Source organism: Amblyomma americanum, chromosome 1 (genome assembly GCF_052857255.1).
Source record: "Amblyomma americanum isolate KBUSLIRL-KWMA chromosome 1, ASM5285725v1, whole genome shotgun sequence".
Taxonomy (NCBI): domain Eukaryota; kingdom Metazoa; phylum Arthropoda; class Arachnida; order Ixodida; family Ixodidae; genus Amblyomma; species Amblyomma americanum.
The window spans coordinates 214,577,865-214,599,597 of NC_135497.1; the positions used below are offsets into that span (position 1 = coordinate 214,577,865).

The 21,733-nt window shown below is 46.6% G+C and overlaps 1 protein-coding gene across 1 annotated transcript in view; it reads left to right on the top strand.

The window, feature by feature from the left end:
- Nucleotides 1-824: 824 nt before the first annotated feature.
- Nucleotides 825-21,733, top strand: part of LOC144114601 (eukaryotic translation initiation factor 3 subunit G-like) — a 33,912-nt gene continuing 13,003 nt past the window's right edge. Inside the window, exons 1-5 of the mRNA XM_077648454.1 lie at nt 825-977; nt 1,059-1,099; nt 1,272-1,375; nt 6,551-6,610; nt 14,479-14,743. Of these exons, the coding sequence (XP_077504580.1) occupies nt 958-977; nt 1,059-1,099; nt 1,272-1,375; nt 6,551-6,610; nt 14,479-14,743 (490 nt within the window). The 5' untranslated portion in view covers nt 825-957. The remainder of the gene's footprint in view (nt 978-1,058; nt 1,100-1,271; nt 1,376-6,550; nt 6,611-14,478; nt 14,744-21,733) is intronic.

Below are 21,733 nucleotides of genomic sequence, written 5' to 3' on the forward strand. Positions count from 1 at the left end.
CGGCACGTACACTCTGGGAACCCTAGGAACGAGGCGGCTCATGAATGCTTGAGGTTTCGTCAGCAGAGCAGGTGAGCCGGACGTTCCGGGGAGGTCCACGAGAAATGGGCTGGTGTCTTTCAGGATATTATACTAACCATTACAAACTTGAACGGAGAATTTACCCGTCCCCGGACAAGCAATTGGTGAAGGCGCAGGAATGCGTAGACGAGATCTTTCTATAACCCATACGTGTTAAACAAAATCTACCCGGACGTTCAGCCGGAATGCAAATCATGAACTGGCCTATATATGACCATGCATATTATGGAGCTGTAGCATAGCGCCGTCACCGGCTGATATGCGTGATCCTTCTCTCGAGCAGTGAGTGAGAGGCCGTGTTGGCCAGCTCAGACCCGGTCGTCCAGACCAGGGCCGTGGGGTGGGCCACCCAGGTTGCCGTCAGCCATCGGTTGATGGCCATCTAGCACGGAATCGTCCGCACGTGCGTTCTTACGAAAATAAAGTTTTCCATCCATTCATCCTTCCTCCTTTCTCAGAAAAAACTTCCTTCCTCGTACCTATATCCTTTCCTTTCTAATGAGCCGCCGCGGTGGCTGAGTGGTTATGGTGCTCGGCTGCTGGCCCGAAAGAACGTGGGTTCGATCCCGGCCGCGGCGGTCGAATTTCGATGGAGGCGAAATTCTAGATGCCCGTGTACTGTGAGATGTCTGTGCACGTTAAAGATCCCCAGGTGGTCGAAATTTCCGGAGACCTTCACTACGGCGTCCCTCATAGCCCGAGTCGCTTTGGGACGTAAAACCCTCATAAACCTAAACCTTCCTCTATGTATCATCATCAAAAACAGCCAAGCCGCGCCAAGCAGAGCTGGGTGTAGCCACTACACCAACCACGCCGACTGCGAGCGTCGACGTGTGTGAAATCTGCATCTGTTGAATGTGATAGCACCGTTTGACAATGCCCGTTGCTGATAGCGCGTGAGTGTAATTATGATGTCTGGGAATGTCAGAACGATCTTGAGACAGCAGTCAGGTTTACACGCTTCCGTTCTTTTCCAGCAACCAGCCTAGCTGGGCCGATCGGGTCGAGCAGGGCGAAGGTAAGATCTGCTTGATCAATTAGGCTTAGTGCCAGATTTGTCGGCAGATTTGTCTCATCGCCAGCTCATTGCGTGCTGGCATTCCTGTCGCGAGTGTAAGAACGTGCGAAGCGGTTCCGTTGGTTGTGCTGCGTACAAGAGTGCTGCCTGCAGCTGCTCCGCTTCTGCACAGATGTCCCGCTCCCGTCCCTGCCGCCGGTTCAAGTCGAACTCGCCGATGGGGAAGAGAAGGTCACCACCGAGTTTCGCGAAGACGAGGAAGGGAGGAAGGTTAAGGTACGTACGTCGCTACGCCTGGATGGTCTACTCAGGCGGCGACTTATGCCGCATCTTTTTGTGTCGACCCCACAGCGTAAGTGGTGCGAATGTAGCGAGGGTTGAGGGAGGCGTTCTGACGGCAGTGAAGGCAGACAGGCGGGTGCAGGTGGAGGCTCAGTCGGGAAAGTGCATGGTGGATGCAATGGCCAGAGCCCGGGAGGTGGTGGTGGGCAGCATGGATGGCGAACACCTTGTGGTCATCCATGCTGGTCTCAATGATGTACTGCAGGGGAGGAGCCAGAATCTTGAGACGCAGTTGGAGGTGGGGATGCGTAGGCTTAGAGAGGCCTCTGGGAGTGTGCATGTGACCATATGCACAATCCCAGAGGTCCAGAGACAGGCTCGCGAAACGGAAAGGAGGGTCGTGGAGACTAATCGGGTAATTAGGCTATTGAGTCGACGACTAAGATACGAGGTGATGGAGGTGAACAGGGAAGTGTATGAGGTTAGGCCCCACCCTTTTGCACAGGATGGCATCCACTACGGTGGTGCCACTGGCAAGAAGGTGGGTAGTAGGATAGGTCGCCAGGCAACAGCTTTTTTGGGGGGACCCAGAGCTCTGATGGAACCAGTGTAGAGAAGGAAGAATTAAGATCAAACGGACAATGGAACCATAGGGGAAGAAAGAGACGCAAGCGCCAGGGCCAAGTTAATTCAGATATAGGTTTCATTAGCATGCAAGGTGGCAGGAATAGACTGAAATGGGAGGAAATAGAAGAACAGTTAAGACAGGAGGAATTAATGGTATATGGTTTAGCGGAAACACATCTTAGAGACATGGAGCAACCACCCTGTAACCCAGACTACGCATGGGAATATTGCAATAGAACAGAGGGCAGCAGAAAGGGAGGTGGAATTGGGGCATTCATTCATAAAAGTATGAATTTTCAAAGGGTTAGACTGGGATGTAGGGAACATTTATGGCTAAAAGGAACAGTGGCAGGCAAGCTAACACTCCTTGGCTTTGTATACCTGTGGACAGGGGTCAATGCCAGAGAGGAAAACAGGAAAATGTTAGAATGTATTGCAAGCGACATTGATGAGCTAGGAGGACAGGGCGAGATAATTATATTAGGTGACATGAATGCACACATAGAAGACCTGGATGGGTACACGGATTCGACAGGAAGCATGCTGCAGGACATGTGTGACAGGCATGATTTAGTTGTATGCAACAGCACCGAGAAGTGTGAAGGGCTCATAACATAGGAGGCGGGGAGTCTGCACTCGACGATAGATTATGCACTAATGTCACAGAGGATGTATAACAGATTAGGGGTAATGAGCATAGATGAAGATGGTTCCAGAAGTCTAGGTAGTGACCACAAGCGTATCAAGTTGAGCTTCAGAGGAAAAAGCAATGTAGGACTGAAGCAAGATGAACAATCAGGGGGAAATTTTTACTCAGAAAAGCAATTGGAAGTAGCAGCCAAAAGAATCGAGAAAGTAATTTTTGAGGATAGTGAAACAGAATGGACTTATACCAAATTAACTCGATTACTGGAGCTAGAGCTAGCTAAGGTGCGAGTAAAGTTAAAAGGGAAAAGACGCAAACCCAAGAGTTGGTGGGATGAGGAGGTCAAGAGGGCAATAGAAAAGCGCAAGGAAGCATCCAGAGAACACAGATATTCCAAGAAGAGGGGGGAACCAAAACCCGAAGTAGACAGAAAATGGGATACCTTCATAAAGTGTAGAAGGGACGCATCCTATTTGATTAATGAGAAAATTAGAAGAAAGGGTGCCCAATGGATGTCAAAAGTAAATAAAAAGGATAGAAAAGCAGCCCAAAAATTCTGGAAACATCTAAATGCAATGAGTAATAAAACTAGGCTAGAACAAAGGTTTATTGTTACAGATGAGGGTATTCGACTAGAAGGGGATGAAGCAATAAAACACATAGGAACAAGGATGACGGAAAAATTTTCAGCAAAGCACGTGGTACATAGTTTATCGAAGGAGGATAGACCGGTTACAGCAATAGCTTCACTTGAGCAAGGAGAGTGGGAAAGGGCAGAGAAGAAGGTTCCTAGTGGCACATCAACAGGACCAGATGGGATCCCGATTATGTTGATAAAGAAGTTAGGACCAAAATCCAAGCAAACATTAATACAGGTAGTGAACAAAATGATAGTGGATGAGAAAGTCCCCGATGAATGGCGATTAAGTAGAATGAACATGATATATAAGGGAAAGGGGGACAAAGCAGACGTAAGTAACTATCGCCCCATAACAGTGACATCTGTGGTTTACAGGGTGGTGATGCAAATTATAAAGGATAGACTGCAGGCTTGGGTGGAGAATGAGGGGGTGTTAGGGGAACTACAGAATGGGTTCCGGAAACAAAGGAGGTTGGAGGACAATCTATTTTCATTGACACAGTGTATAGAAATTGCGGAAAAGGAACATAGGCCCTTATTGCTAGCATTTCTGGATATTAGGGGAGCCTATGACAACGTTACTCAGGAGCATTTGTGGGACATATTGGGCACATTGGATGTGGAAAATGGAGTAATTAATCTTTTAAAAGATATATATAGAGGTAACAGAGTGCTCATAAAATGGGAAAAAAATGTATCAGGGCCTGTAGAGATACAGCGGGGGCTTAGACAAGGATGTCCTCTGTCCCCTTTGTTGTTCATGTTGTACCTACAAGGTTTGGAAGCCAAGCTAGAGGGGAGTGGACTAGGCTTCAACCTATCTTTTTTCAAGCAAGGGGAATTGATTAAACAGACATTACCGGGACTAATATACGTGGACGATATAGTGATAATGGCTGACAACAAGGAAGACCTGCAGAAGTTGTTAGACATATGCAGTACAGAGGGAGATAGATTAGGCTTCAAGTATAGTAAGGAAAAATCTGCAGTCATGATATTTAATGAAGAGGGCGGCGAGCATAGAATACAGGAGTTCGTGCTAAAAGTAGTGAATGAGTACAAGTATCTTGGGGTGTGGATAAATAACAGTGCTGAGTATCTGACAGAGCATGAAAAATATGTAATGAATAAAGCTAGTAGGAATGCAGCTGTCATGAAAAATAGGGCACTGTGGAATTACAATAGGTATGAGGTGGTAAGAGGGATCTGGAAAGGGGTGATGGTCCCTAGCCTGACCTTCGGGAATGCGGTCCTGTGTATGAGGCCAGATGTTCAAGCAAGGCTGGAAATTAGGCAACGGGGAGTAGGGAGGTTAGCTTTGGGAGCACATGGCAATACACCAAATCAGGGGGCACAGGGGGATATGGGATGGGCGTCTTTCGAGAGCAGAGAGGCTAGCAGTAAGATAGCATTTGAGGTTCGATTGAGAAGGATGGAGGAAAAGCGGTGGGCTAGGAAAGTTTTCAGATACCTGTATATAAAGAATGTTGACACGAAATGGAGAAAGCGAACTAGAAAATTGACAAGCAAATATCTGGACAGCAGTAAGGGGGCAAATCAGCAATTATCGGTTAAGAAAAAGGTTAAAGGAACAGAGAGAGCGTTGTGGAAAACAGGGATGCTGACGAAATCGGCACTGGAAACATACCGGACCTTTAAACAGGAAATTGTCAAGGAAAATATCTATGATAATTGTAGGGGAAGTTCTTTGCTGTTTGAGGCCAGGACTGGAGTTTTGCGGACTAAGACGTATAGATTCAGGTACCAGGAGATAGACACTTTGTGCATTGCGTGCGGAGAGGAGGAGGAAACGGCTGAACACTTGATACTTTTCTGTAAAGGGCTTCACCCTACAGTGGAAGGCAGCGGGGCTGACTTACCCAAGGCATTGGGGTTTAGGGATAGTGAGGGGAAAGTGGATTTTAAGAGGTTAGAAGTAACCAAGCGAAGGTTATCCGATTGGTGGCTAAAAGCAAGACAGGAGTAAAATTTCACAAGACATGGCTAGGTGGCTTGAGCCACCGCCCGATGTAAAGGGTTCAGCCGTATCCATCCATCCATCCATCCATCCATCGTCACAGTGTAATGAATGACATGTGATCTGCCCTAGCCGCGCGCAAACAAGCTGTTGCCGGCAGGACCACGTCACTGTTCGGCTAAAGTTTATGGCTTCCACATACGCAAACATTGCAACTCCAGATATGTTGTTCACTGCGAGGGATCAACCTGAGGCTGTCAAGATGTAAATGTTCACAGAATGAAAATGAAGTTCTGCAATACAAATTTTGCGCAAAATTGGCATGTCGGAAGTTGAGTGTTTGACGGAATCCCGTCTGGCGAGGAGGGAACATAATAACAGAAAAAGAGCACTCGGCAAAAAAGAAAAAAGGGGAAAAACAGACGTTTCGGGGCCCGTACGGGTGCCTTGTTCACAATGGCAGCGGATGGGCTAAGGTGGTGACTTATGTACGGTGCAGGTGGCCTAATGCGTAAATCTCAGGAAGATTACCTCTCGTTCGGTTTAAAACATGTGGTGTCGTTTGGATGTGAACATGTGAAACATGTGACACCATATGTTTTAAACCGAACGAGGGGTAATCTTCCTGAGATTTACGCATGCTCATTACGCCACCTGCAGTGGATCAGTGGTTACGGTGCTCAACTGCTGACCCAAAAGACGTGGGTTCGATTCCTGCCACAGCGGTTGCATTTCGATGGATGCAGAATGCTAGAGGTCCATGTGCTGTGCAGTTTCAGCGCACGTTAATGAATCCCAGTTGATTGAAATTATTCAGAGCCCTCCACTACGGCGTTTCTAAACCCTGAGTCGGTTTGGGACAGTAAACCCTATAAATCAGATTTGTGCTTCCGAGCAGTGTTAGACTGAACATAGTATTGATGAAGGCCAGAGTCAAGGCCAAGAGTAGTTTCACTTTTGCTCAAGCAGCAAATGTGGACACTGTTCCTGCAATCATTCATCATGTCTGGTGACAGAGCCAGATGCAGCTAAGGAAGAATTTTCATTCCAGATGTGGTAGTATGTGTCCCATTGTGCCAAGAATTCAGTGCATTGTCTATATGATGTAACCAATGTATTTGACTTCAGTAACACTCAGTTTTAGGTATCTAGTATGAGGCATGTCTGCTTTGCATAACTGTCAGGAGTGGGTTTCACTGTAGTATTCAAGTTGATGCACTAAAGTGTGCCCTAAATTTGCGACATGGGGGGCAGTAGAAAGTGTCGTTTTGATTTCAGGTGCTGCGGCACTACAAAGTTGAGAGAAGACAGGTCTCCAAGTCTGTGGCACGGAGAAAGGTGAGTGCCATCACCTTAGTTGTTGCTTTTTTTTAGTTATTACCAAGGGGTATTATTTAAATTGAATCGTGATGCAGGCATAAAGAAAGATATATGCATGGTTCTCTCATTTATTCAATTTATGCTCTGTCAGGCTAGCAAGTGCTTTGCAGCAAAAGTAACACTCGCAATCGGTGTTATGATCTACATGCCCCCAAGCGAGAAATTTTTCATGAGAAAACCATGCTGAACCCACCCCCCCACCCCTTTTTGAAGTCCTAGAAATACATGGTTCAGTTGGTTCTGCCTCTCCAAGAATGGCCTATAAATCTGCCCCTGCTGTGAGTGGCCTTGTCTGCCGTGGTCAAAATTGTTTCTGCAAGGGCCAAGTAGTGCCCAACAATGAGGAAGGGTTGGGTCAGGAGTAAGTGTTGACCGCTTGCTGAGTAATTTGGCCTGGCATGGACTTGGGACACACTTGAAAAAGGTGGTAGTTTTTTAACCCCTTCCCCTCTGTCTTTTTTTTTAGTTTTGTGCTAAGAAAGCACTTCATTGAGGAGGGAGTGCTGCATGTCTGTTGAGAGCAGAGTCTGACCCAACAGGTGTGCAACACTAGGCTCAAAAGCTGTTAACTTTGTGTGCGTGCGTACATGCGTGCTGGGAAGTCCGAAGGTCATTGAATACTGGCTACCTCTTAATAGTCTGGCACTCTGTGAATAATACCTATGTGATATCTGCCCATTCACTTGTATAGTCCAGGCTATCGGGAATGTGGAGTGCTGTTCTCTTTTCTCCTCAGTTATTCTCAGCTACTGAGAGGGTCCGGTGCATGGTAAATGTTGGCGTGAGTCAAATAATCTGACCTGGTAGGGGCTTGGGACATACTTGGAAAAGGTGGTAGCTTTAGTTGTCTCTCCCCCCACTTGACTGCTAAGAAAGCACCTCTTTGAGCAGTGAGTGCTGCACACCTGGTGAGAGTAGTCTGACCCAACAGGTGTGAAGTGCTGTGCTAAAAAAAATTATTTTTTTGCTTTTTTTATAGCAGCCAGGAGTACCTTGAATGCAGGCTATATTTTACGAATATACCGTGTAATATTGTGTATGGGCTGCACCCACTGTTTTCGACTAGATAATTGAGAAAAAAATAGGGTTATAAGTTATTTTTTAATCGTGTAATGGGCCGGACCTTCAAAATTCATACCAGAATTTTAAAAACAAACTGCAGCCCTTACACGAGCTTATACGGTAGTCTGTCACTGTGAATAATATCACGTGGTATGGTAAAAGACAGAGTACAATAAAACCTCCATAGTTCGGACTTCAAGGGAGTGGGGGAAAAATGCGTTTGAATTATCGAATGGCCCTCCAAAACTGCCAAAAACTGCTCATGTGAAAATAATTTGTTTGGTGAAAACCTGGGCAATGATCATCATATTTCAAGACGAGAACTGCGCAGCAACGGCCATTTTTCGTGGCTCCATCGGATGCTTTCATTTGTGCACACTACCAGGAGTTTTGGAAGCAGAACTGCTGCATAATGGGAATGGCCTCCGCAGCAGCTTTCAGTGTGCAGTGCAGTAGCACTGGAGCGTCTTCGCATGTGGCATCACATGTGAGGAGGCTTCACTGCACAAACAGTGAACAGCACTTGACAAGCGCGGAGGTATGGTGCATTGGAATAATGGCGGTACCACACAGATGGAAGCGGGGGAAGCATGCGTTAGTGTAGGAGCATGAGACTCCTTCGAAAAACGAAACAATCAAGCATAAAAATTACGGTCGATTTGTGTAGTTAGGCCAAATGTGAATTAGGTGCTCTAGCACTTTGGTTTTCACTTCTGTTCTGGTGTTTGGTCCCATTGTGCAGGAATGGAAGTTGTAGTGGCACTATCATCATCGGCAGTGCTGCACTGCCTTTGGATAGCAATACAGTAAAAGCTCGTTAATTTGAACTCGAAGGGGACCGGAAAATTGTTAGAATTAAGCGGTTCGAATTATCGAATGTGCACTAGAATGACCGGTCATTGCGCCCCGCCACACGGCCAGAATCCGCAGCAGACATCTAGACCCGTTATCGCGAGCTAGGCACTACTACACGTTTGTGGGGAGCGATTCTGAGAATTAAATTCATGTGGTTCTATTGGCAAAAATTGATCGGCCAGTTATGTGCCAGAAACAAGTACTGGAATGCATTCGCGTGAGCAGCGAGCTTTAGTGCTGGAATATAGGACACTATTTATGCTCCAAAACATGTTTATTTACGGGGAAGGGTTGTCAAAATTAAAAGTAATCAGTGGTGTGTATTCGCTTGCGTTTCTTCTGCCGAGACTCAATCAGCATTATCTACAGCTTGCCCAAGAGCTCAGGCGCAACGTCCTAGTTCTCACTGGTAGAGAAGTAGCATGCTGCAACACCGAGCGCCGGCGCTACTTCACGTGCACTTGGTGGTGGTAAAGGCTCGTCGCTGCCGTCGGACTCATCACTGTTGGTTGTGTTCAACTGCACGTGAACCCTGCGGCATCTGCTGGGAGCATGCAGCCTCAATTATATCGGCGTCACTCAAGGGCTCCAATGTCTCCACGCTGCTGTCCACGTAGCTCGTGGCACCAACAAAAAACATGACTGCGGCGGCCAATCCGGCCGATCTGCATTGTGTACACCGCGTGATTGCGACCCAGCGACTGCGACACAACAAAAACCCTTAACAGCTTGCACCGAAACATCAGTGGCGCGGGCGAGTGCTCCGGCAGCGAAAACCTGCTACGGTATGCACCAGAACGCGGGTTCCATGAGTCTCGTGCACTTGCCTTTTTTTTTCTTTTCCATTGTTTTACATCTGTGGTAAATTTGGAGCATTTTTTACTCGCTGTGGGTCAACTTCTATCTATGAGGAGCAGTGTCAGCCAGTGGCTCCTAGTTTTAATTAACCGTAGTGGATGCCGACTTGGTCGAATTATTGGGAGTTTTCCCCCATTGAAATACACAAGCCTGTGCCGGAATCCGGGTGTCAGTTCGAATTAACTGTAAGTTTGAATTAACGGAGTTCGAATTAATGAGCTTTTACTGTAGTGGGTTAATGGACATATGTATGGAATTGATCATTCTCTACTTTACATATATATATTCTCGAGAGCCCTCGTACCACTCCTGGTGCATTGGTGCAGTTTAAGCGCTGCGCCACTGCCCTGTGATGGCATGTAATGCCATCGATGGAGTAGGTGTGACCCAGGTTGCTCTTCCTGAGCAACCTCTCGGCTTCAGCTTCAGAAATAGAGTTCTTGCAAGAATGTGGGTAGTAGTGCTACTGCACGAACGAAGATCAGAGACAAGGCAATCATTGTCCTAAAGGGCATGCAGGTACAGGCTTTGTGCCACCGTCGCCATCGGCTGGCAGCGAAGCTCCCAAAACGAAACAACTCGCCTACTGATATTCAGCACGCCTGCAATTGCGCGCACGTCAGACAGGCACAGAAAGCAATGAAATATGAACTTTAGGCCTGAGGATGGATATTTGGACGATCACTTGTAGAGCGGGTCTGACTCGGCGCCACTTTTGGAGCCGGTACAAATAAACAAGCTTCCGATGCGTTTAATTGCATGGACACTTTGTGGTGCACTGGTGACAGTCCGAATTTTCTGAATTAGAGGTTTTACTATCATAGCTTGCACCGACATCAGTGAAAGGAATCCAGGGATATGTCTGCACCATGTCTAGGAACCACCAGCTCTCGCAGTATGCACGCCGCATCGTTCCAGTATCGATGTGTGCATGATATTTGGTCGCTCCAAGCACAGCAGTAGCTGCATAAGAAAACTTCAAGGAAGAAAACTTTTTTCTCACCACGGAATACCCCAGAGTAGCAGTGCCAGCAAACGAAGGCACGCTGAACACACGATGATGGAGCTTGCCTGTGGTGCTCATTAAACTTGCCAATTTCAGCTGCGAGAACCGCAGCCTTTGAGTGTTTGGCATGCACTTCACAACAGGTAAATCGGCAATTTCGGCTGTAAATAGGGTGATAATGGTGAAACAAGGAAAGCATCACTGATTGACCTGATTGTTTTCTTTGAAATGGCAACCATCAAAGTAGCTCAAGGAGGTATATCCTGACTCAGCCACTGCGCTTCTCCTTCTTCTCCTTAGTAAGCATGGCACATACCCACGCAGGGGGATTGGCCAAGGCTTCTTCTCCTTGGCTACTGCGCCAAAAATGAAAATTCCGCACAACACCAGCGCAGAGTGAGAAACGACGCAGCGAACCGAGGCAGAAATAGCATGCCGAGGCTGACGCGGCGGGGACAGCAATTGAGCCGTGCGTCGATCTTCTCCATGCCTCCGCAACTGACCACAGAAATCAACGTTTCTGTGAACTGCGTTTTATCATCAAGAAAGCAAAAAAAGAACTGATATTTACATTAAAGCCGCGAGGTGAGGTTGCCCAGATCTGAGAGGTTAAAAGTATAAGTTTTGTACTTGACCGTTTGAACTAGGAGCACTTCGTCTTTCTCGAACTGCGTTACTGACACTCACCCATGCACTAACGAAGGAAATTATGGGTATAGCAATTGTACGCATTCATTTGAGGGTCGCAGAGTAGCCGATAATGGGCCTTTTCGATATACCGCGCTCGGGCAGCCCGCTGGCTACTAGCAAGTTTGCCCTTGACAGAAAAGTGCATCATGGTCACATGGGCTGGCGGCACCAGCCAGCTGGCAATCACGGCGGCAATCTATACACGGATCACGCAGGCCAGATGCTCTCCATAGCTTCGCGTTCTGCTCCGTCTCGTTGCTACGCACGCGAACGGCAGAAATAGGCTGCTTGAGATCGAAAGCAACGACCTGAAGTTATTGAGGGCTGCCGCAGACTGCAGAACAATCAGCTGATTGTGCTCGAATCCGTACACATTGGCGACGACAACGCTAGCTTGTGCCTTTGGTGCACAGTGTGCTGTGTAAGCTTCGAGAAATCCTCAAAAGCATGCGATGAGCAATCACAATGTGACGTCTTTCAGTTGACACCACATCGGAGGAAAGAACAGCCCGTCCGTTGCTCATCAGACGATGCACCGTACTCTCGGATTATCGCATGCTTGTTTACTACGCAGTAAGCATGATGTACGACCGTAGGCGATCGACCCTGCATGGTGATTGACTTTGCGCTGTGGTCATTGCGATTTCTACGTTGCGATCGACCCTGCATGGTGATTGACTTTGCGCTGTGGTCATTGCAATTTCTACGTTCGTGAACTCCTGAGGGCTGTAATCAGAAAAGAATTGGGATACGTTCCATTCAACTATAGTTTTGCTGCCGGCCAATAATGCATGCATAATCTCGACAAAAGCGATCAACTGATTGAAGGTTCATCTGGAACAAGCGGGTTTACTGTACAAATTTAGCTGTGTATCGTATTTGTAATGCTACAGCTTTGCCACAGAGGACTGGCACTTGAATGAAGGGCGCTACAATCCAGCCTTGCGTGTCGGCGCCTCACGTACAGCGTGTGCATGCATGATGATCTGTACTGGGAAATTCTTTTTGTATCTTTAAAGAGCCAAACGTGAGGAGATGCATGCATACAGTTCTTCTTAGATATTTTAAGCATTTATGGCAGAAGGCCTGAGCATCAAGCTGTACGACAGTTAGCGAGGACAGAATCGGCACTTGCCTAGATCGGCTGCCTTAAGTGACAACTGTGTGGTCACATATATGCACGCGCAGAGATGCATTGAGCAGTGTGCTCGTGAAGGCTTTTAATAAAGGACATGTTTCAATCAATCAAGCGTTTCTCAAACCATATCCGCCTTTCCATTGCGCAGAACGCAATGAAGTCCGTACATTCTTGTATCTCGCTCAACAACTCGCCAAACACGTTCAACACATGCATATATGCGCGTGTCTGAGCGCATACTCTGAGCTGGAATCTGCGGCCGCTCTCGTGAAAGGCCTCGAACACCACCGCAATATCAGCTGGGCGCACAAAATTAACAGCCGAAATATTTTGTGAATCAGAACTACATTAATCGCGTGTTATAACAAAGTCAGCGGGATGGCAAGAAAATTCATTATAAGCGGTAATTCGATATAAGTGACCACTCGAGAAAAGTTAAAGCAGTCGAACTTTAATTGCGTTGCAACTGCGAGGAAGTCCAAATACAAAGTGTTCAGTGAAGCAAAACGTTATTCAGGTGCAAAAAGGCAGTGAGCTTTGGCTGTTTCAAGTTCTTACCGGGCTCGTGCAACCCCTGCTCTAATCTGACCAAGCATTGCACGAGGCCGTGGTCTCCTCGAAGTATTTCGAATCGCGAAGGCAGTGGCCATTTTTGTGGGGGATGGGGGGTCACGGAAGACTACAAGAGTCTGAGGTTGTGTTTGTTGTGCTCAAAAAACAGTTAGCCGCTCATTGTGGGTACGCAACGCGATCGTGAAAACTGATCGGTTTTGCAGTAGGGGCTTGCATGATTACTGGGTAATTTTTTCCCAAGGTGTGCCACTGTGAAGTTTGCAAAACGAAAGTTCTTCGGCGCACCGTTGTAAGTGGCACTGTGACAATTCCACGGTTCGAGTGTCAGTGTTCGTGCAGCGTCGCGCCTGCGCCGTTGACAAATGTCTAGGAACGAAATTTGATGACCCTACCTCGCATTTAGACCACATTCACCGCGAATTAGTTATTAAACCTCTCCCGAAAAACATGCACCCCACCTACCACGAACCCTGCCGCAGGGCTCGTGCACGGGCGCTCCACAAACACTATGGCAAGGAACCGTATGCCGTGTGGGTGGATGCCGCATGCACATGCGAGGACGCGGTTGTAGCCATCACGAATACCTCCCTCCAACCGATTGCCACGCTTCACATATCATGAAGAGGCCGCCATTCCCTTGGCCATCACGCGCAGAAAGGCCCGGTTTATACTGTCAGACTCTAAAACTGCCATACTAAATTTTGCTCGTGGGAGAGTTCTCGTCCCTGCATTTCGCATACTGAACTCCCTCACCGCACACCCGTCCCGCCACATGGAGCTCATATGGGTGCCTGCACACCCATATGAATCCCAGGAATCCCAGGAACTCTAGGAATCCTGGAAACGAGGCTGCCAACGCTTTTCGAAATTCTCTCAACTGTGCACCGGCGGCCTCCGATCTAGGGTGCTCACGGGAGGGCATGCATTCATTCAGTGAGCTGATGCAGGCCTGCAAAGCCGAGTGTTGGCTCTACCCCCCTACCCCTCCCTCGACAATTATCACCAGACACTTTGGAGGCGGCTCCAAACACGCACTTTACCCTCCCCTTATATACGCTCGTGCTATCACCAAATCCACACAAACCCCTCCTGTACCCTCTGCCACCACCCCAAAGTCACTCTCGATCATATCCTTTAGGTCACTCACGTGAGGCACGAAAAAAATGACAATATAACTTCTGATACGTCGTTTGTTATTATTCCAGCTCTTTAAGCAGGCTGTTGTAATGAATTAAAACTACATATTAGCATTTATATTTTTTTTTTGTGCCTCCAACGGCCTAGAGGTCAACTACACGTCAATGGTATTGTTTGGTCGATGAAGCCGAAACAGCATGAGAGAAGAAATTATAAATTATTTAGTGATTGTAGAGGAATGCTACGTGATTATAGTGTACTGTAATGTCTGACATATCATTTGAAAGAAAAAACACCTAAAATTAGGTGTCGATAGTCATATAAAACATTTTAGTTCGAATTTTTGCACATTTGCTATGTTTCGAGGGTTCAGTAAGGTATCACACTGTTGTTAATTGTGGGATAAAGAAATAGCCCAGCAGTGCTGTAAACGTGCTTGCAAAACAGCGATGTTCTAACCATGATCCTCTTTAGAGAAAAATTTGTACCATTGCTTCATGTGCTCAGCTGTGGAAGAAATTTGGGGCAGCCAAGAATGACCCACCCGGCCCCAACGCAGCCACCACAGTGGTGGGTGAGGAAATCCAGATGCAGTTTGTGAGCGCCCAGGAGGAGGAGACCAGCCCTGAGGAAGACATGCTGGCTAAGCTACGCAGCCAGAAGACCAAAATGGTCAAATGCCGCATCTGCAAGGAGGACCATTGGACCACGCAGTGCCCATTCAAAGACAAGGTGGCCCTTCCTGAGCACCTCAAGGAGGAGGCCAAACCAGGTATATTTGTTTACTTGTCTTGGCACTCAGGAAAATCTTTGGTTGCAGCCTGTCCCCAAACCCAGGCTTGGCTTAGTACTTCCAATGGTTTCTCTTAAAAGTGCGGGGTAGGGCGTATTACCCAGGAAACCATATTATGCGAAACCTCAAATTGTATGACTCGGAGTGAAGTACAAAGGCACTTGTTGATGCCTTACTAAAAAATCTGTTATAACTTCTTTCATACAAGCCTTCAAGTGAGCCGAGGGCCTTAAAGATTTTAGAATGAAGTCTTATACCCCTGTCACACGGGCACTGCAAAGGCCTTTGAGAATCGGGTCCTTATATCCAAAGGCGTAAGGTGTGCAGCTACACGGCACAAATGTTGCTTCTTTGCCGCTAAGGGCCTTGGAGGCGAAGGCGCCCGTCAGAGACCTTTGTAGCCTAAAGGCGCGGCCTTCAGGAATCTGCGATCGCAGTGCCACCCAAAGTCAAAAAGTAAAAGCAATAAAAAAAGATACAGCCGGCAATGTTTGAAAACATTTTTCATAAATACGATAAGTGTGTCTGACTTTGCTTTTTTTTTACGGGTGTTTATATTTTATGCCCAGATTTCATGACAGTGAAAGTGTTGCAGCAACGAGTGCCCCTGGTGGCCAAGGCAATACACAAAACCTGCTGCTGCTGATGAGTGTAGCTGTTGTAGTTCTTTTAAGGAAGCAGTTAGAATAAAAAAACTGTCTGAGCTCAACGAATGAACAGAATACACCACTTAAATTTTAAAACACTCACTTCAACGCCTTTAGCACAGCAGTGGGTGCTAAGCCTGAACGACAGTTTCACCTTTGTGCTGCACCGTGTTAGCGCGTCGCCGCTCCTTTAAGCTTTCGCTCCTTTGGTGAAAAATGGTGCCTTTGCTGGAAAGGCCTTAGAGGAATGCTGTGTAACAGGGATATTAAGCATTGTTTTGAAGCTTTCACGGCCATACTGGGGGCCGCAAAAACAAAATGCCACATGCAGCTTAAATTGCCTTCCCTGTACAGCAGTGCTAGCATGCAGTGGCGGCACTCCAAACGTGCGTGTGGCTTCCTCGCATTACAGCTGTGGCACGTGTAAAATGTATTCCAGAAAGAAAGCTACGTTCTAACTGTACGCAATTGTGTAAAGAGCATACTCGCAGCTTTCTATGAGCGTGTGTGGTGCACCTATACTCCGTTTCATACATCAGGTGCAACACTGTAAAAGCAAGTGCTCGTTTGTGCTGCCTACATCTGTGATCAAAAAGTAGTGCGGTCCTTCTGGTGGGTGGAAAATAATATATGCTTTGCCTGCAATAACACATTTGTCATGAGCTTGATTAAATGCGCTCTCATTGCTGATGACATGCTGTTGCTTCGTGTCTTAGACCACTTGGCCAGAAAACAATTGCGGAGTAGCACGTCTGCCTCTGTTTTCATTCAGACTACTTTCATACCTTTCACAACATTGCACCTGATGTTTGAAATGGAGTACAGTGCAATCCACTTATAACAATACCAGATATAACGATATATCGCTTCTTTAGATTCTTTAGATTTATCAATTCTCCCATTGCCCCTATGTTAAAGTAAACTGTATATAACGATACAATTATCGGTGAAATAAAGGATACAATGATAGGATTCTGGCCGCCCGGATGGTGTTTACCACCAAAATTTCTCTGAAAGTTTGATAAAAAGTAAAATACTTTGAAGCGAATGATGTAAAAACTCCACAAGCGAACATACCAGCCTAGAAGTGGATTGCACTGTATAGCAGCGATGTCTTTTTTTTTCAAGTTTAGCATCCTTCATGTCGTGAATAAGATTTTTTTAATGTCGTATAGGGAATGCATGAAATATTTTTTAGTCGCACAATACTGCAGACCTTACGCCTTCGGTTCAAGCAGCGGTTAAAAAATTTTACCTAATATTTCTCAAAACAGGGAGTGCCATTTTCATGCAGAAAGATTTTGCCATCAGTTTTAACTTTTTTTAAACATTTTTTTTCACAGTTTCAAGCATAATAGGCATATTTGCAACTGAAATTGATTCCATGATCTTTTGGGTGTTTACTTGGGAGTCCAGCCTTTTCGATGTTCCTGTTACCATCTAATTTGACATTTTGCATGTCCCTGTCAAAAGTTAGCAGCTGGCGTATTGCACTTAAAAACTAAGAAATTGTCTACCTTGAGGCCTGACAACAGTGTTTAGGTGGAAAAAAAAACATTTCTTTTGAGTAGAAAGAAAAAAATGGCACCTGAAAGGGTTAGCCACTCGTGTGATAGCCAGCTTGAAATGGACAAATACACTGCAGCATGGTTATTTCAAAGCAACAACCGTCCCGCAAGGGCATCTTGAGTCCCAAAGTGATGGTGCGTGGCGCCACCACATACCCTTAGCCCCCATACCGAAGCTGTCATCTGTACCATGATGAATGGTTTTAAGGTGAAGGGTAGAAGACATGAACGGTGGCAGTCAGGGCCATGGTCAAGCTCTGGCTGACGGGCTCCCCGTCTGTTTACCAGTTGGAGGCCTCTGGGACCTTCTTGTGAATAAAACGGTAAAACACAGGTGATATTTTAGGAACTGTCAGCACACCCATATCATATGAGTACTTCCTCAAAAAAATCTGATCCGTCCCTGAAAAGTAACCACACCGATGAAAATGTCACCAGAACCCGACCCGACTCTGACCACTTTTCTTGCTTCCTGATCATTCACTCGCTTATAGATAATGACCCAGTTGCTTCAACGTCTGTCTTTCTTATTGCTAGGACCCTGGATAAAATTATAGGTAAAAAACTACAAAGCAGGAAAACTTTCATCCGGTGACCTTCTAGTTGAAGTGTCGCAGAAAGATCACTCGGACACGCTACTCAAGCAAAAACAGTTCGCCCGCCTCCTCATATCCATCTCTCTCCACTGAAGCCTAAACACAGTACAAGCTGTTATATCAGAACATGATCTCATCCTTGAAACAGATTCTGACCTCCTTGAAGGCTTCCAAAATCAAGGTGTCATTGCCCTTCGCCGTATCACCATAAGGTGGAACAATGAAGAGGTGTGGTGACACCTCATATTGTCCTGACATTTGAAAGTTCCCAGCTTCCAGATGCTGTGAAAGCAGAATTAATCCACTGTAAAGATTGTCCATATGTCCCCAACCCGAGAAGATGTTTCGATTGTCAAAGGTATGGACATGGATTCAAAACATGCTGCGGAAAGCTCACCTGCTGTGCAAAGTGCGGTGCCCATGAGCACCCAACTGAAAACTGCAGTGCCACTGAAACAGAATGCCCCAACAGCCACGGACCACACGCCGCATACTCGCGAACATGTCAAAACATTCCAGAATGAGAAGAAAATAGTTCAAATGAAAGTAACAGAAAACATAACATTCTCTGAAGCCCGGGAGAAGTTCTCATTTCTCTCCAAAAACTCCTATGCTGATACAGATGCTGATACAGCGCGCCGGGGGTCGGGCGGCATCTCGTCACAGTGGGCATGCAATACAGCATCGCTGATGCGCGCCTATCTCGGCCCCCCAGCAAGCAGTCTCCAGCTGCTCCAAAATTCCACGTCCGGTCAACTTTTCACAGACCTCTGGGAAAATGCAAATGAATGAGAGGGAGTCTCTCCATCTTGACAAATCCACATCTACTTCCGCGCCTTCACCGGAAGCAATGGAGGTGGCGCCTTGATTCGCAGCGTCGGAGGCACTGAGGGAGTCCCCCAAAGAGAGGCAGAGTTTCTTAGAAGACCGCCTTAAACCGAAGACATCTGCCAATCAAGCTGCCTGATAAAGACGGCGACGTCTAAATAACTCCCACTAGCTTTCGCTTCCTCAGTAAGAACAGTGGCCATCGAGAGCATTACCCACTGGAACTGCCGAGGACTGCTTAGGAATCTGGATGACGTATATGAAATACTTGCGGAATATCAACCAAACATACCTTGCCTACTGGAAACGCACTTAAAGCCAATGCATACAAACTTTATAAAAAAATTATACCTGAAGGACAGGCAAGGCAGTGCCCATTCATCAGGTGGTGTTGCTATTGTGGTTCATAATTCCTTCTCAATGTCTTCAACTAGCTACTGATTCAGAGGCAGTACAAGTCCTAACTTTTTGAATTTTTTAAAAATGAATTTCTTTATTATTCTTTGTCGCACTACATCATATACGCAAGCACTGCTTGGACCCATAGCCAGCGGATAGTAAGGGGATAGTAAGAAATGTACAAGAATTGCAGGCATTCATTTGTTAGAATGATAAACGGCAGTATATAACAATTCACGGGAAATGCTAAAACAGTTAATTATCCTTCTTGACACTCGCAAGCGTACAAATGAACAGAATTCAAAGAAAACAAACAGTCGCAACTTATACATCAGACAACAGCACGCAGAATTTAAACATAGATTAGAGCAATACAAATTGAATGCATAACATTACCTAAGAAGGACCACAAATGCTATCACGTGGCCCATATGACAAAGAATGTATAATATTACATGACCCAGGTTGCCAAGAATGCATACCATGTAAACGTGTGTAAGGGCCGCACCCGTGTATGGGCCGCACCCCGTTTTTCCCAAGGAAATATTACCAAAAAATAATATCCGTGTAAAGTGTGGCCCCCATGGAGCGTTTTTTGCCCGCAAAATCGCGTTGCACGCCCGACACCTGTGCCGGCGTCAATGAATTCACTCCCGCATGGTCAGCAGCCGAGCGGCGTTTTTTTGCCGCCCAGTTGTGCGATGCGCGCGCCCCCATCCATACTGAAATCAGATGGATGCGCAGGAAGCGAAGTGAAGCCGCTGGCTCTCGCGCGCAAAATGCTCGCGAGCACGTCTCTCTCGGCTGGCGTGCACCGGCGTGGCTCTGTCCAGAATCACATGACGCCCGCTCCGGCTTTCATTGGCCCTCTGTCGCTGCCAGAACCCGGCGGTTTGGCAAGAACGTCCTCTCCGGCGGCAAAAAAACACTCCGCTGCCGTCGACGCCGCCGAATTGCCCGGAAAAACGCTCTATGCGGGCCACGCTTAAGGGCCACACCCAAACTTTACATGACCCAGGCGGGAATAGCCTTTGAAATGCACGTGCCATGGCCTCCGCGATCAGCTCCAGCTGCGAGCAATGGTGCGCTTGATCGTGGAGGCAACACATGTGCACAGGAGCTTCTAGGTGCCGCCCACGGATGGTGCCTGAGGTGGCGGCGGCTTATCATGATCATCAACATTTTCCTCCGCCGCGAGCTCCCGCTATCCATATCGGCTTCAGTATCACTAGCTCCATTGTGGCTGTCAAAGGCGCGGGAGTTGTGGTAGCGTGGTAGTTTGCTATAGTTGTGTCATTCGTGTGCTGCCGCCGAGCGTTGCAGTTTTAGCACGATAAGGCAAGCATTTTAATAGCTACACGGCTGAGAGTTTGCTTTCGAGCATGGCAAGCGTGCGGCGGGCAGGAAATTCGACGTGGCCAAGAAGTGCGTCCGACGATGGTGCAACCAAAAGGATGCATTGAGGAACACAAGCTGTAAAGAGCTGCCCTGCTAAGTGATGGAAGCGCGAAACAACGGCTACGCGTTGACAGCGGAAATGCTGCATGACTTCTTGTGGGATGAGCGCGCACCAGAGCACAGCACCAGCTCAGAGTCTGAATACACCGCAAGTGATGATTGAAGAGAGAATAAATGCCGCCCATTCCCTGGTTGGTATATTTTTACTTCAAATTTTTTTTTCTCATATTACGTGTATAGGCCGCACCCCGAATATTGGCCCCTCAAATTCTGGAAAAAGTGTGGCCCTTACACACATTTATACGTATCATGTCACATCACAAAGAAATGTGTAAAACTTTAAATATGGGTGTAGGTGAACGTAAAGCTACAGCAATGAGGTTCAAGTATTATCTCTTTGGCAGAGTAATAACCGTATGTTCTCTGTATATCCTACCAGATTACCGCCCATCCATTGACGGAATTGAAAAACTTACTAACCAGCTTCTGTAGCCATTCCTGCTGGTTGGCGATTTTAGTGCACACCACCCATTATGGGGAGGTACTAGAACGAACTCTCAATGTGCGCTAATTGAAAAATTCCTATTGTTGTCTGGCTCATGCTTATTAAATAGAACAGAACCAGCACACTTTAATGCAACACACAACTCATACACAGCGATAGACCTTGCTATTGGCTCTCCATTGCTCTTGGCAGCTACTGAGTGGGCTGTTATTGATAATTTCCTTGGAAGTGACCACTTTCCCATTTGTTTAAAATACACAGAAAATACCAACCTGAGGGTAAATAATCCTAGGAAGTTTAAAGAACAGATTGCTGATTGGAAGATGTTCCAGGAACTATCAGCATTGCCTCGTTCATCAATTACAGATCCAGGTATAGATGAATCTCAATCCTTGATCACACTGCATATTATAGACGCTGCGCAGAAATCCATTCCATAGATGTCAGGTAAAGTAGAAAACAAACAAAGACCATGGTGGAATGCGCAGTGCGAGAAAGCTCGTCAGAACCAAAATAATGCATGGTCAAAATTGCGTCGCTACCCTGCTGACAACTTAATTAACTTAAGCGTGCTAAAGCAAACGGCTATCGTACTCGACGCATACCAAACAGGGAAGTTGACAATCGTTTCTATCCTTTGTAAATTCTTACACAGATATGCATAAAGTGTACAGTAGACTATAAGCACTTAAAGGGCATAGTACACATCCAGTTCCTCTTGTCAGCACTGCTGGCGACACATTGGAGCAACAAGCGGATGCACTACGCAAACACTTCGAATACACTTTTAGCTCAGCGCATTATACAGATTTCTTCTTGTGATACAAGCTTGTTGAAGAGCGGAAACCAATTGTAAAAAAAAAAGGCCATCTGTGGGAGGATACAATAGCCCATTTACTTTACAAGAGTTTAGGGTTGCCTTAGGCACATGTGTTTCTGTAAGTTATTGGTCGATTTGCACCGTCAAA